Source organism: Musca vetustissima, unplaced genomic scaffold (genome assembly GCF_032173495.1).
Source record: "Musca vetustissima isolate MV318-11 ecotype Yass unplaced genomic scaffold, APGP_CSIRO_Mvet_v1 utg3935, whole genome shotgun sequence".
Classification (NCBI taxonomy): Eukaryota; Metazoa; Arthropoda; class Insecta; order Diptera; family Muscidae; genus Musca; species Musca vetustissima.
In genome coordinates, this window is record NW_026877476.1 from 175,979 (window position 1) to 191,250 (window position 15,272).

Genomic DNA, 15,272 nt, shown 5'->3' on the forward strand with positions numbered 1-15,272 from the left:
TAACGGGAAGAAGGTCGTTGTCAGCCATCATCCAACAAATTTTGCTGCTGTTTAAATACCCTTCCTTGAAATGAATTTTCATACTAATTAAGGTTTACCTGTTTATAAGTGAGTTTGTATGAACTCTGCTACACATACATGTGTACGTATGCGTCACAGAAGGAGCACCTTTAAAGCAACAGCCCAAAAAATAATTACCTACAAAGGCGCTGACAGCAAGGGGACTGTGTTTGACTTGGTATGCCAGTCAGTAGTCTTAGTGACACACATATAATTTCACATGTACACCTACACGAACCACATAATCAGCCTTATGAATAATATTTTAGTTAACTGGATTTGAATAAGCAAGCATGAATGCCGTCGTATTTTTAAGCTCATTTCGGGAAGTTCTTCTTTTGTCGCATTAAGACATGTTTCTTTCGTTTTTTCGTTGTGAGGGGAGGGTAAGCTTGTCGGAGCTGCTAATAACAAAATCCTTAACACACACACGCACACAGAAGCGCAAATCCCGTATATACTGTGTAATGTAGTAACAAGTACAATTGCATGTGGGGGTTGTTAAAGTAACAACAAGTAATTTGACATAAATTAAATGAATAACATTTATTTTTATGTCGTTGTTGTTGTTTTAGTACCTTTTGTCACCAAACCCTAAGCAATGTTAGCTGAGAATTCTCTTGGGTATTTGGGAAGAGGACTGAGAAGGAACATGTGAAGATAAACATTCTGGTAATAAAAATATTTTTTTCTAAATGTTTGAATTTGAAAGCAAAATATAGATAATGAACATTCTCTATTTTGGGATTATGAATGTTTCGGATACGAATTTGAAGTTTATTTATCGAAAATATTTGTTCTGATATATTAAAAAATATTCAATATTCTTTAAAATTCTGTGTTTAGCAAGAACCTTTTAAAATGTCCTTAAAAATAGTCACCCAAAGTAAGGTGAATATAAAAGTGTTCTGTAAAAAATCCACGCTCGTCCGTAAGTCACGCTCTGAAAGGTTCATTAACAATAAGCGTATTTGTGTTGCAGACACACATTGCTCATATCGGGCATATCCTGCACACCAACCACCATGACTGGACGGACACTTGTAAATCCACTGCAAATGGTATAAAACGGACTTGATCCAAACACCTTGGGGTCGATGAGTCATAGTTTTGCTGTTGTCGTAAAATATAGACTTATGAACAATTTGTTTGGGTTCTTGAAAAATTATATTTACTTTTGTAAAAGTCCATACTTGTTTGGGTCCTTGAAATATTCTATAAAAAAACAACGCACGCATTGGTCCTTGATACTTCAATAAATATCAATAAATATTATTTATTCTTATAAATATATTCTTTAAAAATCAACGCCTGAAATTGATGCTTGAAAACATAATCTTTAAAAAATCCACTCCATGAATTGATGCTTGAAAAAAATATTCTTTAAAAAATCCATGCAGTAAATTGATGCTTAAAAAACATTCTTAAAGAAATCCTGCCTTTTTCTTCCTGGAAAAAAATAGTAAATCCATACTTTTTGCTTCCTTGTATAAAAATTCTTTAAAAAGTTTACGCCTTGCGCCTATTGATGCTTGAAAAAAGATTCCTTATAGAATCCACGCCTGCAAAGATCCTTAAAAAATATTCCTTATAGAATCCACGCCTGCAAAGATCCTTAAAAAATATTCCTTAACGAATCCACGCCTGTAAAGATCCTAAAAAATATTCCTTAAAGAATCCACGCCTGTAAAGATCCTTAAATAATCCACGCCTGTAAAGATCCTTAAAAAATATTCCTTAAAGAATCCACGCCTGTAAAGATCCTTAAATAATCCACGCCTGTAAAGATCCTTAAAAAATATTCCTTAAAGAATCCACGCCTGTGGGTCTCCAAAAATATTCCTTAAAGAATCCACGCCTTCTGTGGGTCTCCAAAAATATTCCTTAAAGAATCCACGCCTTCTGTGGGTCTCCAAAAATATTCCTTAAAGAATCCACGCCTTCTGTGGGTCTCCAAAAATATTCCTTAAAGAATCCACGCCTGTAAAGATCCTTTAAAAATATTCCTTAAAGAATCCACGCCTGTAAAGATCCTTAAAAAATATTCCTTAAAGAATCCACCCCTGTCAAGATCCTTAAAAAAGGTTCCTTAAAGAATCCACGCCTGTAAAGATTCTTAAAAAATATTTCTTAAAGAATCAACCCCTGTCAAGATCCTTAAAAAATATTCCTTAAAGAATCCACGCCTGAAGAGATCCTTAAAAAATATTCCTTAAAGAATCCCCGCCTGTAAAGATCCTTAAAAATATTCCTTTAAGAATCCACCCCTGTAAAGATCCTTAAATAATCCATGACTGTAAAGATCCTTGAAACATATTCTAAAATATCCACGCCTGTATTGGTCCATGCAAAAAAATATTTGGGGTTAAAAACCCCAAACCATAAAAAATATTCATAAAAATCCACACAAGTTTGGGACTTAAAAACATTCTTAAAAAAATCTATTCTTATATCTATATAAGAAATATTCTTTCAGAAAATTCTTGCCTATTTGAATTTTCAGAAATATATTATTATAAACCAGTAAGGAAAGTAGTAAAGTCGGTCTGGGCTGACTATATGATACCCTTCACCCATTTGGGTATATTCCTCATATGTATCCTGACGGACGTCGCCTTTTCGAAGGAACATTGACGTGAAATTAAACGAACTTAAATATGTGATCTTTATCTATATGCAAACCGACCAAGATCAATCGCTACACATGCAATTCTTCAACCTATGCTAAATTTTGTTAACATTAATAGAACGAAATTATATATGAAGCTGCCAGAGATGATTTATATTATTTCAATACCTGAACCGATTTCAGGGAAACTTGCCATTTAGTTAAAATCGGTTGAAAATATATATAGGCGCTATATGTAAATCTAAACCGATTCCAAGAAAACTTGACACACGAAAGGTTGTAGTAACTTCAGTACATTGTATAAAATTGTGTGCCAGTCGGCCAAACTGGGGCCAAATTGGGTGTTTAGTGCACAATTTATATATATAAATATATCTGAACCAATTTTCACGAAACTTAGCACATTCATTCTAGACTCAATTTAGTACACAATGCAAAATTCCCTGCAAATCGAAAGATATATGGGGACTTTGGTACACCATTTACCTAAAATCGGGCGAAACTATATACGGTAGCTATATCTAAATCTCAACTGATGTTCACGAAACTTAGCACACGTCATTTTACACTTAATTGAGTACGCTATGCCAAATTTGGTAAAAATCAAATAATTTTCAGGCACTTTGGTGCATCATTTACCTAAAATCATAAAATATGAACCGATTTTTTCCAATTTCAACAGGGTTCGTCCTTTGGCCAAATAAGTGACTTGTGCCAAATTTCATTCAAATCGGATTATAAATGCGACCTGTACATTGTTTACAATTTAACATCAACCGACGGACGGACGGACATGCATAAATCGACTCAGAAAAGGATTCTATGCATATTCTCAAAAGGAACCACGGGTCTATCTCGATTCCTTTTGCTGTTACAAACATATGCACAAAGACATAATACCCTGTACCACAGTATGGTGAAGGGTATAAAAATCGGCTGTAATAATATTCTGTGCAAAAAATTCAGGATTGGTTCATTCAGAAAATCTTCTGTTCTCATTAAGGTCCCTTAAATTTGATACTTGCAAAAAGATTTTCTTATAACTATACATTCATTTTTTCTTCACAATTGTTTCAAAATAATCCACCTTACAAAAAATCCCTCCGTTTGCGTTTTAGTTGCAAACTGAAGTTTGAAATTATTTCTATTCATAACAAAAAACCAGTGAGCGGAGCAGTATAGTCGGACGGGGCCGACCATACGATACCCTACACAACTACCGCGAACTCTAACTTTCTGAGGATGTTTATTCTGAGTCTGAGTAGTATTTCGTGATATTTGCCCCCTGTTGTCCGATTAGAGGTCAACAACACCTCTTTCTTACTTTTTTCGAATATTCAATACAGTCCTTCTAATTACTTGTCCAGATTACCTTCACGGTGGGTTGTGTTGTGATTTTCGGTTTATACTCTACTCGAAAACACACAAAAAATTATGTTTTCCGTCCATTTCATCCCAAAATTGTATCCTGATCATCACCGAAAATTGTAGGCGTTGTTCTTGACTATAACTGGAACTTCATGAAAAATTTCAAAGCCATCAGCGCGATATTTCTCTCTCTAATATGGTAATGGGTTACTAAATAAAGGATTCTAAATATTTGACTGTAATCCCACATCTGAGTAGATACATCACTATATTTAGTATCAATTTAAAGGCCAACCACTCCTCTTGGATATGCTATCAACTCCTGGGGTCTACACCCTCCAGGAGTAAATATATATGCCATAGAATACAAATTTGGCCATTTTTCACACAAAAGTCAGGGTCCATTTGACCCGCTCAATCTTTATCAAAACATGCATGCTTATTCTCTGGCCCGATCCCCTTCTCCATGCAAAATTTCGCGGTGTTTGGGCCATAATTGCGGCCTCTGGAGCGACCAGAAAAATCGACAAAAATAATGTTTTTGGTCCATTTCATCCCCTAAATATTAACCGATCTTTTCCAAAAAGATAGGGGTCTTCATTTATAACATCCTACATGCAAAATTTTTTTTCTGTGGCCTGTATTGTTTACAAAAATAATCCACCGGACACACAAAAATCCCTCCGTTTGCGTTTTAGTTGCAAACTGAAGTTTGAAATTATTTCTATTCATAACAAAAAAAATCGATAACCGAAATTCAATACAAAATTAATGTTGCTATTTATATTCCTCCTTACTGTAATACATATATGCATGAATGTATTGTTATATTTAATAAGGACTTTGTGAAAATAATCCTTGGTATACTGGGTAAAATGTAACCAGTAACCAGTGAAATTAAGTCCTAGGATCCCCCATAAGCGGTAATATTATTCAATGATATCTAATATAGTACGGTGATATCTGAGTAGGAGTGATTGTATTCTACTTTCACTAACATATTCATATGTACGTTCGTATGTATGTGTATACAATATGTATGTTAAGGAGATAAAATGACATTAGCCATGTTATACATTTTTATATGGCTTTCTGCACATTGTTATTTTGTGTTATACATTATGTGTACGCACCCCTCCAGTTTTCTATAACTTTCTCGTTCTGCCTCTGGCTTAAGCTTGGTAATAAAATATTCCTAATATCAAGGTCATTTGTAAAATGAAAGAACAATATAATGTGTATCTTCTTTGTTAGTTGGATATCAACAGCTGTTCATGTGTCACACAGTTTGCTGGTCTTATTGAATTTCCTCATCTAATAAATAGTTTTTGTTCGGTGTATTCCTCGTCTACTTTTATGTGATATCTCAATGTGATATTTTATTATTCCTCATACCTTGCTGCATAGAATTTTTTTCTCTTTGTTTTTCAATTTCTCTTTTCTTTTGAAAACAAGTCGTTGCTAATGAAGGTATCACAAACCTATTGTTGGGTTGCGTCTGGATATTCCATTTTATATTCATAAGCATTTAGTAGGGACATGTACTAGAATAATTTGTTTCAATCAATGTTGGTGTGTGTGTGGACATATGTGTGAGTGTACATCTGTACGGTTATTACTCCCATAGTTATAACAAAGGTATGATAATAACACATAAGACCTTGGGGTATATTACAAAGAAATTACTACAAGCTTTCAAGAGCCATGTGTAGAATAGACATTTATTGTGAGCTGAAAGAAGAATACAGATATGAAAATATTACAATGCTAACAATGGCATTTAGTTGCCTATTATATATTTTTTGGTCAACATATATGTAGTATGTTCAAATAATAGGACTATAGGTGAAGGAAACAGAAATTAGAAAATTAATTTATTTAAAGAAATATAATAAAACTTATTTAAAGAAAAAACTGTTTTTCTAATAAATATAAATTGTAGTTTTAATTTTTAAAATGATATTTTTTTCAATTTACAGGTGAGCGTAATATTCAGCTACATTGGTGTCAGCATTGTTCTATTCTTTGTATCGAGATTTTCACCATACGAATGGCGGATTGTTCAATATCCAGCAGGTGAGTTATACAAATTAATAACAAAAATAATAAAATTTGTATACCCTTCACCACACTGTGGCACAGGGTATTATGTCTTTGTGTATATGTTTGTAACAGGCAAAAGGAAACGAGATAGACACATGGTTCCTTTTGAGAACATGCATAGAATCGCTTTCTGAGTCGATTTATGGATGTCCGTCCGTCCGTCTGTAGATGTCAAATTGTAAACAAAGTACAGATCGCAGTTATGATCCGATTTGGATGGAATTTAGCACAGCTCACTTATGTGGCCCAAGGATGAACCCTATTGAAATAGGGAAAAATCGGTTAAGATTTAGTTATAGCTCTCATATATATTTCTGTCCGATTTAAGTTAAATGGTACAACAAAGTCCCTATATATCTTTCGATTTGCACGAAATTTGGTACAGCGTACAGAATTAAGCCTAGAATGATGTGTACTAAGTTTCGTAAAAATCGGTTCAGATTGAATTGTGTCTGGAATGATGTGTGTCAAGTTTCGAGAAGATCGGTTCAGATTTAGATATAGCTCCCATATACATTTTCATCCGATTTTAGGTAAATAGTGCACCAAAGTCCCTTTATATCTTTCGATTTGCACGAAATTTTGCACAGCGTACTAAATTAAGTCTAGAACGATGTGTGTTAAATTTCGTAAAAATCGGTTCAGATTTAGATATAGCTCCCGTATATAGATTCGTCCGATTTAAGGTAAATGGGGCACCAAAGTCCCTATATATTTTTCGATTTGCACTAAATTTGGCATAGCGTACTGAATTGAGTCTAGAATGATGTGTGATAAGTTTCGGGAAGATCGGTTCAGATTTCGAAATAGTTACCACATATACTTATATATTCGTACGATTTTACATAAATTTGTCCAAATAAAAATAAATTTAGCATAAGTTGCAGAAAGACATGAGCATGTTCCGTCGAGGGCACATTGACATGTAATTGTAAGGATACATATGTACAATACATCCCAAGTGGTGAAGGGTATTATATAGTCGGCCCAGTCCGACTTTACTACTCTCCTTACTGGTTTTTAACTCACGAGGATGTTATTGTTATTCTTTAAGAAAATCCACGCCTTGTATGAGTCCTTGAAAAATGATTCTTTAAAAAATCCACGCCGTATATGAGTCCTTGAAAAATGATTCTTTAAAAAATCTACGCCTTGTATGAGTCATTGAAAAATGATTCTTTAAAAAATCTACGCCTTGTATGAGTCATTGAAAAATGTTTCTTTAAAAAATCCACGCCTTGTATGAGTCCTTGAAAAAAGATTCTTTAAAAAATCCACGCCTTGTATGAGTCCTTGAAAAATGATTCTTTAAAAAATCTACGCCTTGTATGAGTCATTGAAAAATGATTCTTTAAAAAATCCACACCTTGTATGAGTCCTTGAAAAATGATTCTTTAAAAAATCTACGCCTTGTATGAGTCATTGAAAAATGATTCTTTAAAAAATCCACGCCTTGTATGAGTCCTAAAAATGATTCTTAAAAAAATCCACGCCTTGTATGAGTCCTTGAAAAATGATTCTTTAAAAAATCCACGCCTTGTATAAGTCCTTGAAAAATGATTCTTTAAAAAATCCACGCCTTGTATGAGTCTTTGAAAAAAATATTCTTTAAAAAATCCACGCCTTGTATGAGTCATTGAAAAAATATTCTTTAAAAAATCCACGCCTTGTATGAGTCCTTGAAAAAATATTCTTTAAAAAATCCACGCCTTGTATGAGTCCTTAAGAAAATATTCTTTAAAAAATCCAGGCCTTGTATGAGTCATTGAAAAATATTTAAAAAATCAACGCCTTGTATGAGTCCCTGAATAATGATTCTTTAAAAAATCACGCCTGTGTATGAGTCCCTTGAAAAATATTCTTTAAAAAATCCACGCCTTGTATGAGTCCTTAAAAATATTCTTTAAAAAATCCACGCCTTGTTTGTCTTGGAAAAATATTATTTAAAAAATCCACGCCTAGTATGAGTCCCTGAAAAATATGTTTTAAAAAACCCACGCCTTGTATGAGTCCCTGAAAAATATTTTTTAAAAAATCCACGCCTTGTATGAGTCCCTGAAAAAAAATATTCATTAAAAAATCCACGCCTTGTGTGAGTTCCTGAAAAAAAGATTCTTTAAAAAAAATCCACGCCTTGTATGAGTCCTTGAAAAAAATATTCTTTAAAAAATCCACGCCTTGTATGAGTCCCTGAAAAAATATTCTTTAAAAAATCCACGCCTTGTATGAGTCCCTGAAAAAATCTTCTTTAAAAAATCCACGCCTTGTATGAGTCCCTGAAAAAATCTTCTTTAAAAAATCCACGCCTCTTGTATGAGTCCCTGAAAAAATATTCTTTAAAAAATCCACGCCTTGTATAAGTCCTAGAAAAAAATTTTAAAAAATCCACGCCTTGTATGAGTATTTGAAAAAAATATTCTTTAAAAAATCCACGCCTTGTATGAGTCCCCGTTTTTTTAAATCCACGCCTTGTATGAGTCCCCGTTTTTTTAAATCCACGCCTTGTATGAGTCCCGGAAAAAATATTATTTAAAAAATCCACGCCTTGTATGAGTCCCTGACAAAATATTCTTTAAAAAATCCACGCCTTGTATGAGTCCCTGAAAAAATATTCTTTAAAAAATCCACGCCTTGTATGAGTCCTTGAAAAAATATTCTTTAAAAAATCCACGCCTTGTATGAGTCTTTGAAAAAAATATTCTTTAAAAAATCCACGCCTTGTATGAGTCTTTGAAAAAAATATTCTTTAAAAAATCCACGCCTTTTATGGGTCTTTGAAAAATATTCTTTAAAAAAAAAATCCACGCCTTGTATGAGTCCTTGAAAAAATATTCTTTAAAAAATCCACGTCTGTATGAGTCCTTGAAAAAATATTCTTTAAAAAATCCACGTCTGTATGAGTCCTTGAAAAAATATTCTTTAAAAAATCCACGCCTTATGGTAGTCCTTGAAAAATATTCTTTAAAAAATCCACGTCTTGTATGAATCCTTGAAAAAATATTCTTTAAAAAAATGAAAAATATTCTTTAAAAAATCCACGCCTTGTATGAGTCATTAAAAAAAAAAAATTTCTTTAAAAAATCCACGTCTTGTATGAGTCCTTGAAAAAAGATTCTTTAAAAAATCCACGCCTTGTATGAGTCCTTGAAAAAATATTCTTTAAAAAATCCACGCCTTGTATGAGTCCTTGAAAAAATATTCTTTAAAAAATCCACGCCTTGTATGAGTCCTTGAAAAAATATTCTTTAAAAAAAAACATTCTTTAAAAAATCCACGCCTTGTATGAGTCCTTGAAAAATTATTCTTTAAAAAATCCACGCCTTGTATGAGTCCTTGAAAAATGATTCTTTAAAAAATCCACGCCTTGTATGAGTCCTTGAAAAATGATTCTTTAAAAAATCCACGCCTTGTAAGAGTCCTTGAAAAATGATTCTTTAAAAAATCCACGCATTGTATGAGTCCTTGAAAAGTGATTCTTTAAAAAATCCACGCCTTGTATGAGTCCTTGAAAAATGATTCTTTAAAAAATCCACGCCTTGTATGAGTCCTTGAAAAATGATTCTTTAAAAAATCCACGCCTTGTATGAGTCCTTGAAAAAAGATTCTTTAAAAAATCCACGCCTTGTATGAGTCCTTGAAAAATGATTCTTTAAAAAATCCACGCCTTGTATGAGTCCTTGAAAAAAGATTCTTTAAAAAATCCACGCCTTGTATGAGTCCTTGAAAGAAGATTCTTTAAAAAATCCACGCCTTGTATGAGTCCTTGAAAAATTATCCTTTAAAAATCATGTTTAAAATCCTTGCAACTTCGCTCCTTAAAATATTATTTAACCAATCTGCTCCTGGTCACTTAGCATATTTGCACTTCTTTTGTCTCTTAAAAAAAGTATTCTTCAAAAAATCCGCATATGTTTTTTCCCCTTGGGAAAATGTTTTAATTTCTAAACACTGTAAAACAACAAATTATTTAACAATTTCATAATAACAATAATTGGCATCCTCATATGTGGTTAATAAATTATCTAATAACCTATATTATTTTTTTATTTTATCTCTTGAGTAAAATTTAATACTTTATCGTAAAATATTCTCGCCGGAATTCTTTAATTTTTGTGCGCAGTTGAGGGGGAAAATGGGCAAAACAAAATCTTTATGCAACAAATGTCATGTCGACAAATAAATGTGTTGCCTGTGTCGTGTTTTACTCACGTCTTTACAAGTCATACGCATGAAGTGTAATTTTTAATACACGCTTGTGCGTGACATTCTTGTATCACGTTGCTGCTGTTGTTGTTGGTTGGTGTTTCTCTTGTCATGAAACCTCCTAGGACATTTCGATGTCTGGCATCCGACGAGAGAAATGAAAAAAATTTATATACGATTGTGTGTGTAAAAGAAAATGTTGCCACTTGGTTTCAACCTTCAATAACAACAAACAAAAAAAAACAACAACAAAATACACGAATGTACAGCAAAATAAACAGAAAATTCAAATCACTCATCGTCATCATTGTCAGCATGCTAAATTGACTTATGCTGGCAGGTCCATTTTTTTTTGGAGGGGCGCAGTCGAGGGCGGCTGTTTCGGAATTTGTTGTACATTCAAGTAGATTCTTATGTAGAATGCTGGTTTATAGCAGCACACAAATTGTGTAAATGCATGTTTACACATACATATGTATTAGTAACTAACACATACACACATGTGTTTGCAATAATGATAGCCTGGCCTGAATGTGAGCCTTAATTTAATTTTTGCGTAAAGATACTGAAAAGAAAGAAATAAAAAAACGTACAGAGTAAACAAAAAGACAACACAAACACAGAGAGGCCCGTATGTGTGTTAACAAAAAAAAAAAAACACAAAAATAAACAAAAAAGAAATACAAGAAAATAAAACATTTTTATGCCAAGCACGACGATAACCTCAAGGCAATGCTCACACAAACAACACACACTCGCTCTCACAGCAAAGAAACAAAAATACAACAAATGAACAACACATACATGCATGCACACACACTTACACAAATTATTCACAGAATTCATAGCATCCATATGTACAACTTGTTAACATCTAGCCAGACATCATTGCTATGAATAAGCTGTTCTAGTTGTTGCTGTTGTTGTCGTTGAATTTCTCAACAACACAAGAGATGTTGCCTGTGAAGTCGTGAGAAATGCAAAAAAAAAAAAAAAAAAAACAACATGGAAAAAATAGTCAAAGGCACAGCATTGCCATCAAAATATCAGTATCGTGTCTCAAACTATTGGAGCTATGAAAGGACTGCAAAATGTGGATGTGTTTGTGAAACCAAACAAAAAATGTTCGCCTAAAATATCAAGGGGGAAACGCAAACGTAACGTTCCGCAGATAACTACTATCAATGCCGCTGGGCCATAAGCAATTTAAATTCATATGGGGAGAATCGTGGAACTATTTAAATGCACTAGACCATATCTTTGAATATTTTTTGGGAGGTAATGAGAGGAAGGATGTTACAAATTTTAAAACTTCTTTAATTATAACACCTGTCACAGTTATGGTTCATTCTTCACGAAATTTTGCAAGTTGGATGGGTTTTGGCCAATGAAGACCCCTATTGTTTTTGGTAAAGATCGGTTAATATTTAGGGGATGTAATGGACCAAATACAAAATTTTTGTCGGCTTTTCTGGTCGCTCCAGAGGCCGCAATTATGGCCCGAACATCGTGAAATTTTACATGGGGAAGGGCCAAAGAATGAGAATGCCTGTTTTAAGAAAGGTCGGTCAATATTTAGCGGGTCAAATGGATCCTGACTTTTGTGTGAAAAATTACAAAATTTGTATTCTATGGCGTATATATTTACTCCTAATAGACCTGAGAAGTTGATAGTATATCCAAGAGGAGTGGTTGACCTTTAAATTGATACCAATTATATTGTCGTATGTACTCGGATGTGGGAGTTACACGTAAATATTCATAGGTGCTTACGTATTCATATATTATTTAGTAACCCGTTACCACACTAGAGGGCGGAAATATAGCGCTGATCGCTTTGAACTGTTCCATGGGGTTCCAGTTATGGTCAAGGGCAATTCCCATAATTTTCGTTGATGATCAGATAATAATATTATGATGAAGTGGACCGAAAACTTATTTTTTGTGTTTTTTCGAGTTTCGAGAGTTTCAAAACAACCCACGGTGAATGGAATATGGACAAGTAATTAGAAGTATTGTACTAAACATTAGTAATATTCGGAATATATGCCAACGTATGGAAGAAGTGCTGTTGACCTCTAATCGGGCATCACGAAATATTGCCCAAACTCGGAGTAAAAATCCAGAAAGTAAGAGTTTCGTGGTAGTTGTGTAGGGTAACGTATGGTCGGCCCCGTCCGACATACTGCTCCGCTCACTGCTTTTATTTTATGTCCGTCTGTTGGTATAAAATTGTAAAAAAAGTACAGGTCGCATTTATAATCCGATTTGGATGAAATTTGGTACAGCTCATTTGTTTGGCCCAAGGACGAACCCTATTGAAATTGGGGTAAATCGGTTCAGATTTAGATATAGCTCCCATATATTGTTTCGTCTGATTTTAGGTAAATAGTGCACCAAAGCCCCCATATATCTTTCGATTTGCACGAAATTTGACATAGCGTACTGAATTGGGTATAGAATTATGTGTGCTAAGTATCGACAAAATCGGTTCATATTTAGATATAGCTCCCATATATAGTTTCGTCCGATTTTAGGTAAATGGTGTACCAAAGTCCCTATATATCCTTCGATTTGCACGAACATTGACATAGCGTACTGAATGGAGTGTAGAAAGATGTGTGCTAATCGGTTTCAGCTTTAGATGTAGCTCCCATATATATTTTCGTCCGAATTTGCACGAAATTTGGCACAGCGTACGGAATTAAGTCTAGAGTGATGTATGCTTAGTTTAGTGAAAATCTGTTCATATTTGGATATAGCACCCTCCCATATATAGCATTTTATGTAAATGGTACGAAATTTGGCACAGCGTACTGAATTGTGTTAAGTTTCGTTAAAATCGGTTCAAATCTAGATATAACTCCCACATATATATTTTCGTCCGATTTAATAGAAATGATGCACCAAAGTCCCTAGATAGCCTTCGATTTGCACGAAATTTGGCACAGGGCACTGAATTGAATGTAGAATGATGAATGTAGCTCCCATTTGTATTTTCGATGGATTTTTGGTAAATGTCGCACTGTTTGATCCGAAAAACGTATCAAATTGAGACTATAAATAAAATCGATTTACATAAATTTGTCCCATTGTACGCAAACGACTCTAAACTTGCCCGAATGAAATGAAATTTAGTATAGGTTCCAGTTCACATATTCTAGTTTGTTCAATGTCATGTCAATGTACTTTCGAAAAGGCGGATTTTGTTAGGAGACATATGTAGCACATACCCAAAGTGGTGAAGGGTATCATATACTCGGCCCAGTTCGACTTTACTACTTTCCCTACTGGTTATTTATTATTTATGTACTTTCATAGATGGTTCTTTTAAAAATAGTTCTAAATTTTCACGCCCATTCGAAGTGGTTAATATAGTGCCCTCGGTAGTTGTTCAAAAATTTAAAAGTTCCACGTTCATTGGTTGCAATTCATAAATATGTTTTAAAAAATAGGCTCTACACCCTTTAAATAAAATACTTCAACATGCGTATTTAAGCCCAAGGAAATCTCTCAAAGAAATTTTAAAATCCAGAAAATGTCATACACACAGAGGAACAATGCCAATTTCAGCAGATGTAGGCAAAAGTACAGCTAAATGAATAGTTTCTAAATCATGACGTATATGCCAAACAATATGGCTATATGTTTGTGTATGTTTTCGACCAGATGTTGAAATTCATATGGTGCAGCTCTTGCAACTTGAAATGAGTTTTAAGAAAGAGCAATGACAAAAACCAAGTTCCTTTCCACAAAAAAAAAATAAAAAATCACAAACATACATACAAAAGGGGGACGTGGCGAACACACCCTTTTCCGAGTTTTTACTTTTTTTTTGCAGCACAGAAATTTTGGCATCAGTTTTAAAGAACACATACGATTTCAATGAAAAACTACTAAACGATTTCCATTACATTATGCCTTATTTGTATTTAAAGACAGCTTATTTTTTTTCTGAAATAAAATTGTTTCCCCTATCTTTATTTTTTATAGAAAACCATGCTCATCATGACCAACTTGCCAATCAACAACCACCGGGTATCATTGGCGGTGTACCAGTACCCGGTCCGATGCCAGCCGTAACGCCAGGTGCCACGGGGGTGGTAGGCGGCCCCGCTATACCACCAGCATCCGCAGCTGTCAATGATTTTAGCATTTTAAATTCGTTTTGGTTTTCATTGGCCGCCTTTATGCAGCAGGGTTGTGACATATCACCGCGTTCAATATCTGGTCGTATTGTTGGTGCCGTATGGTGGTTCTTTACCCTCATACTCATCTCATCGTATACAGCCAATTTGGCAGCTTTTCTTACGGTCGAACGAATGGTTACACCAATAAATTCCCCCGAGGATTTGGCTATGCAAACAGAAGTTCAATATGGTACACTGTTGCATGGTTCGACGTGGGATTTCTTTCGGGTGAGTAATATTAAATAGTTGTTGGGGGTTTAAAACGTGAGGGGCAAATGGATGAATAGCAATGCTTAACAATGTTGTAGCCATTTAAACATATTTTAAAGATAACCTATGTTAACATAGGAAAAATATTCTTTAAAAAAAGGGTCCTTTAAAATTGTTTGATTAAAAAATTCTCACCTTGTAGGGGTTCTGGAATATTTTTTTAGAAAAAAACGTCTTCTTGGCTCCTTGATTTTTTGATTCCACGCCTTGTTGGCTCCTTGATTTTTTTTTTAATCGAAACCTGTTTGGTTCTAGAAAAAATATTCTTTAAAAAATTAACGCATCTTTGGTCCTAGAAAAAATATTTGTTAAAATCTTCACTCCTTTGTTGATGTCAGAAATTAATTTAAAAAATATTCAAAAAATCCCATATTGCTTAAAAATCCTTGAAAAAAATACTCTTTTACCAAACTTTCCTGTGAACAAATATCCCTCAAAAAATCCATATT

General features: G+C 33.9%; 1 protein-coding gene across 1 annotated transcript in view; it reads left to right on the forward strand.

Moving 5' to 3' along the window:
• LOC133322065 (glutamate receptor 1-like) overlaps window positions 1-14,799 on the forward strand; it is a 91,808-nt gene extending 77,009 nt beyond the window's left edge. Inside the window, exons 11-12 of the mRNA XM_061531130.1 lie at window positions 6,037-6,133; window positions 14,357-14,799. Coding sequence (XP_061387114.1) covers window positions 6,037-6,133; window positions 14,357-14,799 — 540 coding nt within the window. The remainder of the gene's footprint in view (window positions 1-6,036; window positions 6,134-14,356) is intronic.
• The last annotated feature ends 473 nt before the right edge of the window (window positions 14,800-15,272 follow it).